Source organism: Peromyscus maniculatus, chromosome 9 (genome assembly GCF_049852395.1).
Source record: "Peromyscus maniculatus bairdii isolate BWxNUB_F1_BW_parent chromosome 9, HU_Pman_BW_mat_3.1, whole genome shotgun sequence".
Classification (NCBI taxonomy): Eukaryota; Metazoa; Chordata; class Mammalia; order Rodentia; family Cricetidae; genus Peromyscus; species Peromyscus maniculatus.
The window spans coordinates 4869266-4887702 of NC_134860.1; the positions used below are offsets into that span (position 1 = coordinate 4869266).

Genomic DNA, 18437 nt, shown 5'->3' on the forward strand with positions numbered 1-18437 from the left:
ATAAATACAGCGAACATCATTAGTGAAGTCTAGAGTCGGCCAATCTTTCAATAGAATGTGAGCCAAGCGCACAGACAGTTAATTTTTGTAGAACGAATGAATCACCCTTGGTTCTTATAACCAGTAAGGACGCATTGAACAAAGCCACAAAAGCAGGAACTGAGACTCTGGAGTCGCTCTGGCTTCCCAGCAGCGAAGCTCTATGGCAAGTCCTCCGCGGCTGTGGAACCGCTCTGGCCGCTCCAGTGACGACTCCATGGTAGGTCCTCCCGAGGCTTTCGGAGCCGCTCTAGCGGCTGCTATGTCGGCTCTATGGTGGGGCTCCCAGTTCTGAGCATGCGCAGGGCGACACCGCCTGTATTGCTATGGTAGCGGCGTCCGGGTGGGCCGGGCCTCGAAGCTCCTGGCCCGACGGGGCCGCGTTGATGGAGGACTTCGCCTCCCGCCGGGCATGAGCGGGGCCTCCCGCTGCCTTCCGCGCAGCTGCCGCCGCTTCCCGACTGTGGGCCCCCTCCGGGAACATGCCCCAGGCTAGCTACTGCTACGTGCGGGTCGTGGGCAGGGGCAGTTACGGGGAGGTGACGCTCGTGAAGCATCGGCCGGACGGCAAGCAGGTCGGGGGTTGGGGACCCCGCCAGGGGCGAGGAGGGGAGGGGGTGCGCCGAGGGCAGCCCCAAAAACAGGAGGTCCCGAGTGGGCAGGGGACTCATCTTCCATTCGAGGTCAGCTTCCCAATCCTTCCACCACAGTAGCCCCAAACTTGGTCTCCTCTGTGGTAGTCACTAGTGCACTTTGTCTGCAAACCTCCTGTCGCCGTACAATTCCATGAGAGCAGGGGCCTAACTCGGTACCACCTGCGAAGCACCCTCTCCTGTGTGGCTTGCTCTACTAAAGCTTGGCTCATCTTTTCGCCAGCTCTTCCCAGAGTCCCTGTTTGAGTGCGTAGCTTGACCAGCCATGCAGCTGCCGAAGCCGGACTCGTGACAGTTATCTTTAGTGCTCCCAACGCTGTTGATGCGTCTGTCACCAGACCAAACCGGCATGCTCATCTCTCTTGGCACTACCCCAATACAGGACACCATTCTTGGTAGCTAAATGCCCGCTCCTTCCCGACGAGGCCCTGTCGCCTCTTTTCTTTCCTCTAGCCCATCCCTTTTGCGGCAGTGATCTTTCCAGAACTCATATCTGATGTCACGCCTTCTTTGTGTAAAGTGTGTTGTCTCCCAAAGGCTCATGAGCCAGTTCTTCAGTATGACTCGCTGCCAGGGTGTCCACAGAATGTTTTGCAGAAAGGGACGGCTCTGAAACTGGAAAGTGGCATTTCATAGTACTGCCACACCAGGTGCAGCAGCAAGCTGAGAGAGCCCCCACACTCCAAGTGCAGGACCCGCTCTCCGCACACGCTAGGTTCTCTGCCGAGAACACAAGCTTTCTCATAAGTTTGACTCAGTAGGCCCCCCCCCCCCCGGGGAACTATGGGACATGGGTGCTAAGACTAAGAGTGTAGCGATAATAATAACCCTTCTTTCTGAGCAGTGCTTTGAACTTCAGGAAGCACATTTGTGTATGTGTTTATTTAGGAGTGAGTATGTGATCTTGGAGATGATTGAGGGCACTATATTAAGTAAAATATTTTATTTTTAAATGGGAATGATGTCCTATGTGGAGGACCAATGATGCTTTAACCTTTTTTGGGCCATGAGTATCTAATGTGTCTCATACACCTATTTAAGCTATATCTATTGCCTTGTGTAGGGAGAATTTAGAGGTTAAGGAGTCTTTTCCCTTTTTGTCTAGTAGTATGTTATCTTGGATTCACTTTTTAGTCGTTATTAATTTTTGTATTTTTTTTCCTTTTTTGAGATAGGCTCTGTTGTCCAGGTTGGGTTTCAAACTTCTGGGCTTAAGTAACCCTTCTGCTGCCTTAGTCTTCAACGTAGCTGGGACTGTAGAGTCAGAGAAACTGTAAAACGCAGAGGGAAAGGGTAGTTTGTTTGTGACCTGGAATGGGCATAAGTCAGACTTCGGAAAATAATCATCAGTTGGACTAATTGGTAGAGAACTTACTTAGCATGTACAAGGCCTGGAGTTTGAGTCCAGCACTGGGGGAAAAAGCACAATTGTCAGGGGCAAATAGTTTCCCCAGTTTTATCCTTTGTTTTGTTTTGAGATAGGGTTTCTGTGTAGCCCTGGCTGTCCTGAAATTTGCCCTGTAGACCAGGCTGGCCTCTAACTCAGAGATCCACCTATCTCTGCCTCCAGAGTGCTGAGATTAAAGGTGTGCGCCACCACTGCCCAGCCAGTTTTATGATTTTAGATCTTCCTACCACTTCCTCTTCAATGTATCCAACTGGCAATTTTATGCCTTTTGAAAAACAAGCCAGTAGTTTATCTGATAGGCTCCAGAAGGTTGGTTTTGAGGACTGGACATTTGTGAGAACTCTTAGCTACTTCTGAAGCTAGAGAACTGTTTGCTTGCACCTTATGAAAGTATTCATTTTCTTTGTTAGTACGTCATCAAAAAGCTGAACCTCCGAAATGCTTCCAGCCGTGAGCGCCGAGCTGCCGAGCAGGAAGCCCAGCTCCTGTCTCAGCTGAAGCACCCCAACATTGTCACCTACAAAGAGTCGTGGGAGGGAGGAGATGGTCTGCTCTACATCGTCATGGGCTTCTGCGAAGGAGGTGATCTATACCGGAAGCTCAAGGAGCAGAAGGGGCAGCTTCTGCCTGAGAGTCGGGTGGTGGAGTGGTTTGTGCAGATCGCCATGGCTTTGCAGGTACTGTCACTCATAGACTGCTGTGGGTGCAGTGTGGCAGGAAGGCAGCAGGGGCATTTTCCTGTGCCTCATTTTGTGTATATGAGTACTCTGTCTGCATGTATACCTGCATGCCAGAAGAGGGCATCAGATCCTACTATAGACGGTTGTGAGCCACCATGTGGGTGCTGGGAATTGGACTCAGGACCTCTGGAAGAACAGCCGGTGCTCCTAACGGCTGAGCCTCCTCTCCAGCCCTGCCCTTTTTGTTTTCTAACCTGGTGCTGGGGATTCAAATTCAAGTCCCCATGCTACACAGCAAGTACTTTCCTGATGCCTACCCACCTCCACCCCTCGCAGCCTGCTCCGTAAAGAGTGGCGTTTTCTCTTTGTTTTTGTTTGTTCCGAGACAGGGTTTCTCTGTGCAGCTTTGGAGCCTTTCCTGGAACTCACTCTGTAGCCCAGGCTGGCCTCGAACTCATAGAAATCCACCTGTCTCTGCCTCCCGAGCGCTGGGATTAAAGGCGTGGGCCACCACTGCCTGGCATAAGAGTGGCGTTTTCTACAGCAGTGTCAGGGTGACTATAACCAGGACTTGCTGAGGTCTTTGTGGTCTTGCTGAGAGGCACCAAGGTCCTTGGTCTTTGCTGAGCATACTTTGTGTTTGGATTTGAGCTCCACCTCAACCCCTGGCACCCTGGCATCCCTATACTCAAAGAGTGGAATGTTCTGGTGGAAGATCTACCTCATCCCCTCTCCCATCTCTTTCCCCAAACCCACCCCTTCAAAGCCCCCCAAACACAGCTCCTCCCCAAGAGAGGCTCAATACCACGCCCACAGGGTATATAAGCTGCATCTCAGAAAACAGACACATGGTTCTTCTGGTCTGGCGTCCCAGTCTCCTTTCTGAGGGGCTGGGAATAACCCAGAAACGCTTTGCCCATTAAACCTGGTCTTTTCCAATTCAGTCTGATTTGGTTTAATTTGGATTGCTGGGTTTGCGGAGAGGCCTTCAGGGTGCAAAGACTTATCACTTAATGTAAAAGCGGCCTTGTTCTGAGGTTAGAATGGCTCAGCCCCAGGACAGTGTCTGCATATTTTAGGAAGACATCTTTTCACGTGCTTACATGGGGGAAACATGTTTGTTTGTTTTTTTAAATGTCCTTAGTGTTGGAATTCCGGCCACTCCCCCAGCTATGTGACCGCACAGGCACAGTTCAGTAGCCAAGCAAGGGGCCTTAAGTCCTATGTAATCCATGCGGTCTGTGCGTAAGCCCATATGCGCATGTGCAGGGGAAGCCATAAGAAGTGGATCACAGACCCCTCCCCTTCCTCTTCTTCTCCTTCTCGTGTTCTCTCTCTCTCTCTCTCTCTCTCTCTCTCTCTCTCTCTCTCTCTCTCTCTCTCTCTCTGTATTTGTCTCTTCCACAGGCCTGGTCACGCTCTCTTCTGTCCCTCCCCAATCCCTTCTAATAAAACTCTGTAAAACTCTGCTCTGATAATGGGTTTTGTCATGCCTAGTGAACTTTCTTGCACAGTAACAGCTCCGCTTATTAAAAAACCAAGGATGACCATGTGCCTTATCAGTTGGTCAGCTAAGTCATTTTGAAAGATGGCTGGGCTAGTTAGTATTCCAGTACTGTGTGGCTCAGGTTGTCCTGTTGCTGTGGCAGAGTGGATGAAAATGCAGAACAGATTTGTGTTTTAGTATGCACATCCCCGAGTGAGACTGTGTTTGAAGTATCTCTCAGGCCCGGGGCTTATTTGTCCGGAATTAACTGACCTTGTTTAAATTCTCACATGCTCTCTTGAGGTAAAAGTGATGCTTTGTACTTTAAAATGTTGTCTAGGATTTCATAGGTCTGGATAAGTTGTTCCACCTTCGGTGGGAGTTTATACATTTTTATTTTTTTCTTGGAGTCTAGATTGGCCTAGAACTCACTATATAGCTCAAGATAATCTCAGACTTACAGCAGCCATCTTGTGTTAGCCTTCCAAGTGTTGGTCTTAATAGGCCTAAGTTACCATGCCTGATTTATAAGCATATATTTAAATGATCCAAATATTATTAAAAATGATAGAGTTGTCAAGGCATCAGTAAATAATTGCAGAAGGTACCAGGCCAACTAATATGTGGAACTTAATTTTGTGTGGGTGTGTATACATGATCATGGATGTGTGCACATGCATATGCACATATGTGTGTATATGTGTGGAAGCTGGATGTGAAAGTGTGAGACACTGAATGTGAAATGCACTTACGTGGCAGCGAGCTCCAGATTCTCTGGTCTTCACCTCCCCAGGCTAGGAGTGTACCAGCGTGCCTGCCTTTTTACAGAGTGCTGGTGGATAAACTCGGCTTTTCCTGCTGTGTGCCGAGCGTTTTGCCAACCGAGCCTTCTCCCCAGCCTGGAACTCACTTCTCTTACTTTGAAAGTTGTAAGGTAGTTTTTTATTTAGAGCCTATAGAACAGTAATGTTTTGGTTGGCAGACAACTAAGGCTGTTTAACTTAAGTAATTACTGGTGGTGTATATAAAAAGCTGGAAATAAACAAATAAATTAGTATACTTACATACAATGAAAACTTTTTCTATCTTCTCAGTATTTACACGAGAAACACATCCTTCATCGAGATCTGAAAACTCAGAATGTCTTCTTAACCAGAACAAACATCATTAAGGTGGGCGACCTGGGGATTGCCCGAGTGCTGGAGCACCAGGGGGACATGGCGAGCACCCTCATCGGCACTCCCTATTACATGAGCCCCGAGCTGTTCTCAAACCAGCCCTACAACTATAAGGTAGGATGCGCACAGCTGTAAAGGTGTGCCCTGCCTGGCCTGGCCTCTGGGAGAGACCAGAATTTCAGAGCCGTATGAGTAATTAAATCAGAATTAACTGTGAATCAGTTGGAAGGAAATGTATGCTTTGTTCTGAGAGGAAAAATGTAACTAAGACATTCAACATTAACCATTTACTGTTCTTCTTTTGTAGTCTGACGTCTGGGCTTTGGGATGCTGTGTCTATGAAATGGCCACCCTGAAGCACGCTTTTAATGCAAAAGACATGAATTCTTTAGTTTATCGGATTATTGAAGGAAAGGTAAAAAATAATTTAGAACTAATTGGACAAGGTCTATATACTATAGCTTTGTAAATATCTATTGTTGAAATAATTGAATTCCTTTTCAGTGCTGGGGGTCCAGCCCAGGGCAAGTGCAGAGCAAGCATTCCATCACTGAGCTACATCCCCAATTCTCACTAATGGTTTTGATTAACGGACTAATATCCATCGCTACCAGCTGAATAAGTAGGACTCTAGGAGCTCTTCTGTGGAAAAGGTCGAAGTTGAGAAGTATTTGGTTTTCTCTTAATGTTAATATATAAAAGTAGCTGATTGACTCCAGAGAGCTGGCAGTTTGAAAACTTCTCCCTGGGACTGACTGCAGGATGCATAGGCGCTATCTCCCAGCAGCCCATAACTGAGTGAGCTCTATTTACAACAAATCCATCCTCTTAGAATGTGCTCTTTGGTACTTGTCAGAATTGCAAGTAACTGATTAAGAATTGCAGAATGTATTAAATATGATGTGGATGCCAGAAATACTAACTTCATGTTATTTCCCTGAGGTTGGTTGCCCTTTGCAGTGACTTAAAGATTACCCAAAGACTCAATGAAAAATATTTTTTAAAGTATATGAGTAAAATCTTCCAATTGTAGGGCTGAAGAGATGGCCTATTGGCTAAGAATGCTACTGCTCACACACATAGCAGCTCTCAGCTCTATGCACCTGCAGACCCTAGGGCATCTGAAGCCCTCTTTCAGCCTCTGCTGATACTGCGCTTGTGATGTGTTTACATACATACAGGCAGAACACCAATATACATAAAATAAAAATAGAAACTCTTCAAAATTTGTGTCCAATCTTACTATTTAAAGAATTCAGTTTAAAAAAGGAATAAAAACTTCTCCATTTTCATGTTCTTGATAACTACTATTAGCAATCTATTCCAAGGCCCCTCTTTTCTGTCTTTGAAACAGATATAGCTCCGGGTGTGCATGTACTTATACACAAGTAGTCTGAACAAGCAACAAATGGCATCTCACTGTACACAGTGGTGGGACCCAGCTTACATTTTTGGATTAGTTGTAGTACTTGTCTTTTACTTTTAAGCAGCTGCCTAGTGTTTTATGGGAAGAATATTGCTGTGAAGAGACACCATGACCATGGCAACTCTTACAAAGGAAACATTCAATTGTGGTGGCAGCTTACAGTTCAGAGGTTCAGTCCATTGTCATCCTGGTGGGGAGCATGGCGCCATGCAGGCAGACATGGTGCTGGCTACATCTCTGCTTGCAGGCAATAGGAAGTCAACGGACCACAGGAAACCTCAAAGCCCTCCCCACAGTGACACACTTCCTCCAGCAAGGCCACACCTATTCCAACAAACCTCACCTCCTAATAGTGCCACTCTCCATGAGCTTATGGCGGCCGATTACATTCAAACCACCACTGTAGCACAGCTCACTCCTAAGTCCTCTGTACCCGAACACTCATTTCTAGTTACTGACGACTGCAGGACCAGCACTGCACTGAAGATTCTGGTACCTAAGTCCCGTTTGTGCTCTTGGGCCTGGGAAATAGCCCAGTGAGTAAAGGTGGTTGCAGCACAAGCCTGATGACCCGAGTGTGATCCCCAGAACCCATGGTGGGAGGAGAGAACCCACTTCCAAAGTTGTTTTCTGCCTTGAATGTGCGCGTGCTCATTAATGCACACATGCTGATAATAAGTAAAATTTAGAAGAAGAAACTTGTGTTTCTATCTGAAGGACAGAGTCCTCAGATGGGATGGCTGAGCTGAAGGGATACTATTGTATTCTTATAACGTGTTATTATAACCAGAACAGACACTTTTCATAAACTAATATGCCTGCTGTTTTCTTCTTTTGTGGGTATATTACTTTAAATAAATTAATAAATATTAATACTTTTATATACTGTAATGATTTTTACGTATTGGGAAAGCCTGCCAGTTTTTACTTTGTTTCATAATGTCACTAATCATAATTATAGTATTGTTATTCTTTGCAGTTACCACCAATGCCAAAAGTTTATAGCCGGGAGCTGGCCGAGCTGATCCGGACAATGCTGAGCAGGAGGCCTGAGGAAAGACCGTCTGTGCGGAGCATTCTGAGGCAGCCTTATATAAAACACCAAATCTCCTTATTTTTGGAGGCCACAAAAGCGTAAGATACTTCCCTTACAGAAAGCTGGGCTATGCTGAGGGGGCAAAAGAGGGTGGCTCCTAAAGTTTCTTTCCTTTTTTTAAAAAATTATTTATTTTTTTTTATTTTATGTGCTTTGGCATTTCACCTGCATGTATGTCGGTGTGAAGGTGTCAGATCCCCTGGAACTGGAGTTACAGACAATTGTGAGCTGCCATGTGGGTGCTGGGAATTGAACCCAGGTCCCCTGGAGGAACAGCCAGCATTCTTAACTGCTGAGCCATCTCTCCACCCCCCTAAATTTTCATATGTAAAAATTTATGGTGAGGTTTTTTTTTTTAAACAAAAAGTAAAACTACATGATTAGAGCATATAAGAAGACAAAATTCTACCCTCTTGGTGTTTTTTGGCCTGGGCCTCAGAATTTAACTTGCATAGGAAAGCAACAAAATTTATTTAATAAAAGGTTTATGTTTCGTAAGTAGAATAAAGTTTTATAATCGGAGCCGGGCGGTGGTGGCGCACGCCTTTAATCCCAGCACTCGGGAGGCAGAGGCAGGCGGATCTCTGTGAGTTCGAGGCCAGCCTGGGCTACCAAGTGAGTTCCAGGAAAGGCGCAAAGCTACACAGAGAAACCCTGTCTTGAAAAACCAAAAAAAAAAAAAAAAAAAAGTTTTATAATCGGAAGTCCCTGAAGCAGTAAAATGTAATGCGTCTGTGGTAGACTAACAAGAACGGGGACTGTGAAAAGGAGCTGTGTGGAGAGGTAAAGGAAGATTAGAATTACTTTACTGAGGTCTACAGATTTCAATTCAATCAGCTTTCAGTTTTTTATTTTGTTTTCTTTAAATTTTTTTGGTTTTTTTTGAGACAGGGTTTTTCTGTGTAACAGCCCTAGCTGTCCTTAGAACTTACTCTGTAAACTACGCTGGCCTCAAATTCAAGAGATCCACCTCCCTTTCCTGAAGAGTGCTGGGATTAAAGGCATGGCCCACCACTACCCAGCAAAGTTACATTTCTTAGGGTGGCATATTCTGTCACCTTTTATATACATGTTAGTCAGATCTAGTGGCACAGGCCTATAATCCAAGCTACTCAGGATCACAAAAACAAAGCCTGCCCAAGTTAGAGAGTGAGCCAGCCAGGGCAACTTAGTGAGACCTTGTCCCTGTAGACGGACTTTTCTTTGGGCCACCAGCTCCCAAAAAAACGACAGGGAGACTTGTTGATTGTGAAAGCTCGGCCTTAGCTTAGGCTTGTTCCTAGCTTGTCCTTATAACCTAAATTCCCCCTCATTTCTTATGCTTTTTACATTGCTCGGCTACCTTTGCTCTGTGCTGCCTGTCCTGCCTCCTCTCCATCCAGTTTGTGATCCTCCTCTCTTCTTCCCAGAGCTCTCTCTGTCCAGAAGTCCCACTGTACCTCCTGCCTGGTTATTGGCCATTTAGCTCTTTATTAAACCCATCACTGTGACATATCTTTACACAGGGAAAAGGAATATTCCAAAACATTTCCCCCTTTTGTCTAAATAAAAAAGAAAGTTTTTTAACTCCTAACACAGTAAAACTATATACAATAAGAACAATTATCAAGTAAGAATTACATTTACAATGTCCAGTCCATTTGCATATGGCAAATTTAAAGAAAATATTCCATTATCTATCCTTAGTCCAAAGTTTTATACCTAAACTATTTTTTGTAATAACTTGTATTATCATCCTAAAATTATCTTTTTAGACCTTAAACCATCTTTTTGGGTAAACGACTTAAACTTTTATGTTTCTTGACCTTATAAACTTTATATTTCTTATGTAAGTTTCTTTTCTGAATTTGGTAACAAGGAAAACTGTACAACTATAACTATCTAGTCTTTAATCCCCATCAGAGACCCAAGAAGGATAAAATATTACTTGAGTAAACAGGAAGTACAGGGTGAACAACTTCCAAAACTAAGAAATGACAGAGACATCTGGCTGCCTAGATAGTTACCCCAAGGTTCCTCTGTAACGTTGGAGTATCCATCTTTGACCTGCAGGCCTAGACTCTCTGACAGACTTTTCTGTAAATCGGGAATTTTGAAGGACTGTCCTACCTTGTCTTGGTAAAGTTTGGCACTCGCTTTCTTTTATGTCCTGCTTGTCCAGTTGAGGCAAGAGCAGTTTCTTTGCCCAGTGGCTAGCATTTTCCACAAAGAAAGCAAACTTCATATGGAGGTTTTTCAATGCCCATCATCCCTTTTTGAAATAAATTAGTGCTGCCAGGAGCAGACATGGCTCACTGTCATGAAAGCCTTGTATTATTAAAACATTTTGAATGGCATATTCTGTAAGTCTTTGAAGTGTTTGAAGATCATCTATCTAAAATGTATCTCTATATAACCTTGAAAACATATCTAATATGACTACAAGTTTGATTGTTATAGGTGACTACTACTACTAACTTGCATTCTTTATTAGCCTAAATAGTTTTTAAAGATTAAAACTTTATTTTTTAATTTTTTAATATTTTGTTTTGTTTTTTGAGACAGGGTTTCTCAGTGTAGTTTTGGAGCCTTTCCTAGAACTCACTCTGTAGCCCAGACTGGCCTTGAACTCACAGAGATCCGCGTGCATCTGCTTCCCGAGTGCTGGGATTAAAGGCGTGTACCACCACCACGCGGCTAAAACTTTATATTTTTAATTGAGCTGCCTAGGCACAGTATCTTAAACAAGAATAGAAACATATATACACTATAACAAAAATAACCTTAAATTTGTATCAATATACAAAAACTCATATCAATGTAAAATATTTAAGACTAGTAGTTGCTTTTTTAATATAAAAGTAGATTCAATAGTTTACCCCTTTATTCTATCATTTCTATATTATATTCCCCCCTTTTCCCTTCAGAAAGAGATCCCTGAATCTAATCTCCTTTGTTTAGCTTTTTTCTTGACCATGACCAATAACAACTTGTAACCAACCTCCCTAAATGATGACAAACATCCATAACCCACCAAATGACAAAAAAACCACCCATCCCACCTCTTGTGAATGTGGGTGTCGTGTTCTCTAGACTGTTTCCTGTTGTCTAGGAGTGACAACGTCTTTATATGGAACCTGAGAAAATTGGGATAATGGTCAAGTCCTGGGAAAACTAGCCATAATATTTACTGTTAAGTCTCTGTGCAATGGGAAAGCACAAGGCTCATCTGCAGTCCTGGCTAGAACAGTCTGTGAGGCTGGACCATCTCATCCAGCAGCCTTGAAGCTGTTCTGGGTAGAACTCTGAGGAAACTGCAACAGAGGCATCTGAGAGGCTGGATCACCTGGGCCACCTGTTTTCATTGGTGTCTGGTCCCCTTGCTCTGAAAACACAAACTTTCAAGAGAAACATATATATCTGCGTGAACACAAGTATGGACTATCTGTGGTACACAAGCTAACCAGAGATGATTTTTTTTTTGTTTCATGTTTGAGCAGATAAAATTTACATCACTTATCTTGTAGTTTTTCTAGATTTATTTTTTTTATGTCTGTAGCCAGGATTTTCAGGGGGGTCTCCCCTGGTCAAATCTGATCTCTATCAACCTTGAATGAATCCATAGCCTTTTGTTTTTTGTGGAAACAAAACCAGAACTTTCCCCCAATGCAACATATTTTTTGACCTTCATTTTGAAGGTAAGACATTTTAAAAATATATAGGTTGGTTTAATTTAGCAGTTTCCATAATCTAATGTTTCTCAGCAGCTGTTGTTCAGTCATCAACAATCAAAAAGTTTAACATCAACAAAACACAATAGGATACAGACTCTCTGTGTATTTTCCATCTTTATGTAGCTTATCCTTTTTGTATTATTTTATTTGTTCTTTAAAGACTTTATCTTTTTTTTTTCTTTAATTTTTTTGTGACTGTCCATACTTTTTTTTTCTTTTCTTATCTGGACTATGCTTTACTGGGTGCCTGTAGCATTCTCTGACCACATGAGTCAAACCTTAAACCCATGGTGCAGTTTAGATCATGGTGCACTTGCAGGCAGTGGCTGGGAAACCTGTCTTTGTACAACACGGCCCACCTGAGAGACTGGAACTAGGAAGCTGCATCTGACACCATGTTTGTGTCTTTGGAACTTTTCTTTTTAAGTTTTCTCAGGTCCTATGTGGAAATATGTGCCCCATGTTGGGCACCATAAGTAGATGAATTTTCTCTTTGGGCCGCCAGCTCACAAAAAATGACACGGAGACTTATTATTAATTATGAAAACTCAGCCTATAGCTTAGGCTTGTCCCATTAGCTCTTATAACTTAAATTAACACATTTCTGTTCATCTACATGTTGCCACGTGACTCATGGATTTTCTCTCTCCTCTTGCATGTTTTACTCTCCCTGAGTCTGGCTCAAGATGCCGCCTTTCTTCTTCCTAGGACTCTCTGTCCCCAGAAGTCCCACCTAACCTCTTCCTGCCTAGCTATTGCCATTCAGCTCTTTATTAAACCAGTCGCAGTGACACATCTTCACACAGTGTAAAGGAATATCTCACGGTGTGCCCCAGAATTAAAAATGGGCTGGGCATTTAGCTCAGTAGTGGGATGCCTGCCTCATGGTGTACAAGGCCCTGAATTTAAATCCCAGTATCATAGAAACAAACCACAGCAGATATTAAAATTTGCGTAATTGTTGAATCAAAAACCTAGAGAACCATTTAGAGGGACTAGTGAGGTGGCTTAGCAGGTAAAGACACTTGCCACCAATCCTGAGAACCTGAGTTCAGTCCCCAGGACCCACACAGTGGAGGAGAATCAACTCCTACCAGTTGTCCTCTGACCTCCACACGTGTATCACAAAGACATGAATACATGGGATTTTTTAAACCATTTAATTATTCTCCATGTAAGAAAATGGTCATATATGAAAAACGATGCTCAAATTTCTATGCGTTCAAAGGGTTTCTCATCACATAACTTTTCAAGAAAAAAGGAATTCCTTTCTTTGACCACAGGTCTTACTTTTAGCAAACTGATATTTGAGTATCTAAGACTTAGGGTCGTACAAGACTGTCACGGTCTTGTTAGCTTACTTTTGCCTGTGGCAAGATAAGTTTGTGAGGAGAAGAGGCAATGTTAGAGATGCTCAGGGGATGAACATTTTCCTTTTTGAGACAAGGTCTTGCTGTAGCCTGGAACTTGGACTCTTGGTATCCTGCTTCAGTGTCCCAAGTGCTGGAATTACAGATGTGTACCACCACTCCAGCTCATCACCACTGCCTTTCTGTTTCCTCTTTTTCTCTATTTGGTTTTCAAGACAGGGTTTCTCTGTGTAGCCTTGGCTGTCCCAGAACTACCTATGTAGCCTTGAACCCACAGAGATCTGCCTGCCTCTGCCTCCCAAGTGTTGGGATTAAAGGTGTGTGCCACCACTGCCTGGCTTGTTCACATCACTTCTAATTGGCCTTCTGTGACTCAGATCTCCTTGCTTTCCTGGGATTCAGACAGTCCGTTAAGCAGTTCAGGTGTTATTTTTGTACACATTTATTTTGCAAGTTAGAGAATATAAACCAATTATTTTTACTCTGAAAGTCTGCAAAATAATAGTGATATTATATTACTGTAAACATGTGGAACTTAAAAGAGGAAACTTATCCTGGTCCTTCCGTGTGTGAGCTCCTTTCTCATAGAAATTTTGGAATTTGTATTTATAGAAAGTTATAAAGATAGTACAGAGTTCCTCTAGACCCTCCCTCGAGTTCTTACCATTAGCACCTTAGATTATTATCATGGGGCGTTTGTCAAAAGTAAGAAACCAGGACTGTTGATCTGACTTAGCAAGTAAAGGTGCTTGCCGCTCAGCCTGCTGCCCTGAGTTCAGTCCTGGGACCTGCATGGCAGAAGGAGAGACGCAACTCACAAACTGTCTTCTGATCGCATGTGTGTATTTTTGTGTACACATTCGCACAATGAATGAATGAATGAGTGAATGAATGAATAAATGTGATTTAAAGATTCATTTATTTATTAGATATACAGTGTTCTGTCTGCATGTATGCCAGAAGAGGGCAGCAGATCTCATTACAGATGGTTGTGAGCCACCATGTGGTTGCTGGGAATTGAACTCAGGACCTCTGGAAGAGCAGTCAGTGCTCTTAACCTCTGAGCCATCTCTCCAGCCTCCATAAATGTGATTTAAGAGTGTTTTAAAAGTAAGAAACCAGGTCTGGGTATAGTGGTGCATGTCATGAATCTCAGAATTCAGGAGGCAGAGGCAGGCAGATCCCTGTGAGTTCCAGGTCAGTGTGGTCTATGCAGAAGTTCCAGGACATCTAGAACTATACAGGGAGATTGTTTCAAAACAAAACAGAAATCTAAGAAACCAACCAACACTGGTACATTACTGTTAACTAACCTCAGGCTTTCGTTGGCTTTTGCTAGTTTTTTCTGTTAATGTTTCTGCTTTATGTGCCAGGATTCAATCCAAGATACAATATCCCATTGAGTTCTCAAGTCTCTTAAGCCTCCTTAACCTCCTTTGGGTCTCTGATTGCTTTCTTGTTTCTTTTTCTTTCTTTCTTTCTTTCTTTCTTTTTTTTTTTTTGGTTTTTCGAGACAGGGTTTCTCTGTGTAGCTTTGGTGCCTTTCCTGGAACTCACTTGGTAGCCCAGGCTGGCCTCGAACTCACAGAGATCCACCTGTCTCTGCCTCCCAAGTGCTGGGATTAAAGGTGTGTGCCACCAACGCCCGCCTTTTTTTGGGGGGGGGGGCTTTCTTGTTTCTTATACTCTTGATTATCTTGAAGACAAATGTCTTAGAAAATGCCCTCTAGGTTTTGACAAGACAGTCTCTGTAAAATGATGCCATTGTATTGTAGACTCACATTTCACATATTCTTTCAAACTGTCAATCATCACTGTGTTGATAATATTACTTTCTTTTCTTCCCTGTAAAGAAAAACTTCCAAAAATAATGTTAAAAACTGTGACTCCAAAGCCAAGCCTGCTGCTGCTGTAGTTTCCAGAAAGGAAGAATCCAATCACGAAGTGATTCACTACCAGCCATGCCCTTCTGAGGGCTCCACCACACACGTCATGGTATGCTCCTTGTGCTAATGCTTTGGGGACTGTATGAAAGCAGGTCATTTAAGTGAACAACTTTATGTGTCGGTGACTGCTTTTCTAGAGATTCATTATGCAGTAACTTCTGGTTTTCAAGAAAGCATACTGGTGAAGGTCAGTCTTTTTTCTTACTTTATCTGCAGTAGACTGTCAAATTGTTCACAAAGTCAATACAATAACTTTTATTTTTTAAGATAAAATTTACATTAAAAACTATTTAAACTATTTTATTCGTGTGTGTGTGTGTGTGTGTGTGTGTGTGTGTGTGTGTGTATATACTCTCATGTGTGAGAATGTGACACCTGTGTTTGTGGGGCCTGGAAGAGGGCCCTGGATCCTTTAGAGCTGAAGTTATAAGCATGTTTGGCTGCTGGGCTTGGTGTGTGAGTGTTGGGATGCAGACTGTGGTCCTCATGGTTGCACAGCAAACGTTAACTGCTGAACCATCTCTGCAGCCCCACAGAAGCCCACATAATGTGGATAATCATGGGCATTTAGCACACTCACAAATTACAATTATCACTTTTCTAGTTCCACAATATTTTCATCACCAAAAGGAAGCTCCTTACACATTAAGCTGCCACTGTTTACAGCCTCCCCTACCTTGCCAAACACCAGTGTTTTCTGTCTTTATCCATACGTTTCCCTTTCCTGAATATTTCATAAAATGGAATCATATAATTGGTGGCCTTTTGTGTCTGAGTTACTATGTTTTTAAGATTTATCCATGCAGCATATACCAATACCTCATTTCTTTGAGGTCTGAATAATAAACCACATTGGTTTATCCACTCACCCATAGGTAGACATTTGGGTTCTTCTCACTGGTGAGTCTTGCTGTGAACATTTAGGACCAGTGCTTGAGCACCTGGTTTCAGTTTTGGGGGGCTGTCTACCTGTGTGTAAAAGCCGGGTCAAGTGATAAGGCTGTGTTTAACCCTTGAGGCACCACACAGCTTTCTGCAGCAGCTGTATCATTCTGCATTTCCAGTTTCTTCATGTTCTCACCAACCAATATTACTTTCTGTCTTAGGGTTCCATTTTTATTAGTAAATATTAATATAACAATATCAGACAGGCGTGGTGGTGCACACCTTTAATCCCAGCACTCAGGAGGCAGAGGCAGGCGGATCTCTGTGAGTTTGAGGCCAGCCTGGTCTACAGAGTGAGTTCTAGGACAGCCAAGACTACAGAGGAAGCAGGAAAAAACAACAACAACAAACTCACAGAACTTTGTTAAATTTATTGTTCTACTAGGTTGGTGTGTGTGTGTGTGTGTGTGTGTGTGTGTGTGTGTGTGTGTATGAGAGAGAGAGGGGGAGAGAGAGGGGTCTTTGTGTGTCATCTTTAGGGCTTTTACATACAAACATCTCGCCTGCAGACAGATCACTTTACGTCCTCCTTAGTGCAGGTGCCTCCTTCTTACTTGCCTAACTGCTCAGCCGTCCCCGACAGTATTATGTCAAGGGAAAGCAATGAGGGGCAACTTCCCTTTGCTCCTGACCTGGAAGGGAAGCCTCTTCGTTTGGTCACTAAGCACAATGTGCAGTTTAGATTTTCCACACACGGCCTTACGATCTTAGGGTAGTTTCCTCTGGCCCTTGTTTGTTTTTCCACATCATGCAAGGGTATTGAATTTTGTCAGAGGATTTTTCTACATCTATTGAGGTGATCGTGTGCTTTTTCCTTCATTTGTAAACACCCTCTCCACCAATGCTAGGGTTTTCACCCACAACCTCGTGCATGGTAGGCAGGGGCCCTATCTCTAAACTGTATGCCCAGACCTTGGAAAGACATTTCTTTGCATGCATGTATGTATGTATGTATGTATGTATGTATGTATGTATTTACTTTGGTGTGTGTGTGAGAGAGAGGGAGAGAGAGAGAGAAAGAGAGAGAGAGAGAGAGAGAAAGAGAAACAAGGGGGGAGAGAGAGGGAGAGATCTTATAGGAGTGTGTTCTTTCTTTCCACCATGCGGTTCCAGGGGGTCATGCTCAGGTCATCAGACTTGGCAGCATATGCCCTTGCCTGCTGAGCTATCTTGACAGTCTGTATTTTAACAGCTCTTAAGCATATTGTCCAGTGTCCTTGATTATTTTCATAATGCTGTGATATAGCCCTCATCACTAACCTCAACAATTCTTCCAACGTACAGAACTGAAGCTCCTTACTCATTAAGCTCTAGCTCCCTATCCCCATCTCCAGAGCCTAGGAACCTCTTATCTGTTTTCTATATCAATGAATTTTCATGCTTTAGACAATTTATATAAATAGAATCATACTACACACACACACACACACACACACACACACACACACACACACACATACACACACATATACAAATATATTTGGTTTTTCTCAGTTTAGCTCTGGCTGTCCTGGATCTCTCTCTGTAGACCAGGCTGGCCTTGAATTCAGAGATCGCTTGCCTCTGCCTCCTGAGTGCTGGGATTAAAGGCTATATATAGTATTTTTTTTAATCTGGATTTTTTCACTTAGCTTCTTTTAAGGGTCATCTGTTTGATAACATTTGTTAGAATGTCATCCCTTCCCTTTAGAAAAAAGTTTATATCTTTGTATATGTTTGTGTGAAAGTGTATGCCATGTGTGGGTACTCGCAGAAACCATCTTATATATACCACATTTGTCCATTGATTTGTTGATAAACATTTTGGTTGTTTCTACTTTGTCTTCTTCTTTTTTTTTTTTCTATCTTTTTTTTTTTTTTCCTTTGGAGACAGGGTCTCTGTTATTTAGCTCTGACTGTCCTGGAACACAGAATCTAGACCAGGCTGGCCTTGAACTTGTAGATATGCCTGCCTCTGCTTCCCGAGTACTGGGATTAAAGGCATGTGCTACCATGCTCAGCTTTCTTTCTTTTTTAAAATAGAGTCTTGCCATATAGCCCTGGGTAGCTTGGAACTCACTGAGTCCTCAGGCTGGCCTCAGATCACGATAGTCCTCCTGTTTCAGCCCACCACCTCAGTCACTGGGAATACGTTGTGTGCCACTGTGCACACTCTTTTTTAATAATGATGCTGGAATCATTGGCCCACATACCTGCTTGAGTTCCTCCTTTTATTTTTCTAAAGTGCATGCCATAGGGCTGAGGAGATTGCTCAGTGGTTAAGAGCACTGGCTATTCTTCTGAGGACCAGAGTTCAATTCCCAGCATCCACATGGCAGCTCATACCTGTCTGTAAACTCCAGTTCCAGGGCTTCTGACACCCTCACATAGACATACATGCAGGCAAAACACCAATGATCATAAAATTAAAAAATGATAATAATAAAAATAAAATCCATGCCAAAAAGTAGAATTGCCGAGTTAAATGGTAATTCTATGTTTAACTTTTTGAGGAACC

At 43.1% G+C, this 18437-nt stretch overlaps 1 protein-coding gene across 1 annotated transcript in view; it reads left to right on the forward strand.

The window, feature by feature from the left end:
• Positions 1-266: 266 nt before the first annotated feature.
• Nek4 (NIMA related kinase 4) overlaps positions 267-18437 on the forward strand; it is a 50630-nt gene continuing 32459 nt past the window's right edge. The window contains exons 1-6 of the mRNA XM_006981507.4: positions 267-614; positions 2511-2777; positions 5361-5558; positions 5752-5859; positions 7850-8004; positions 14903-15044. Of these exons, the coding sequence (XP_006981569.1) occupies positions 522-614; positions 2511-2777; positions 5361-5558; positions 5752-5859; positions 7850-8004; positions 14903-15044 (963 nt within the window). The 5' untranslated portion in view covers positions 267-521. The remainder of the gene's footprint in view (positions 615-2510; positions 2778-5360; positions 5559-5751; positions 5860-7849; positions 8005-14902; positions 15045-18437) is intronic.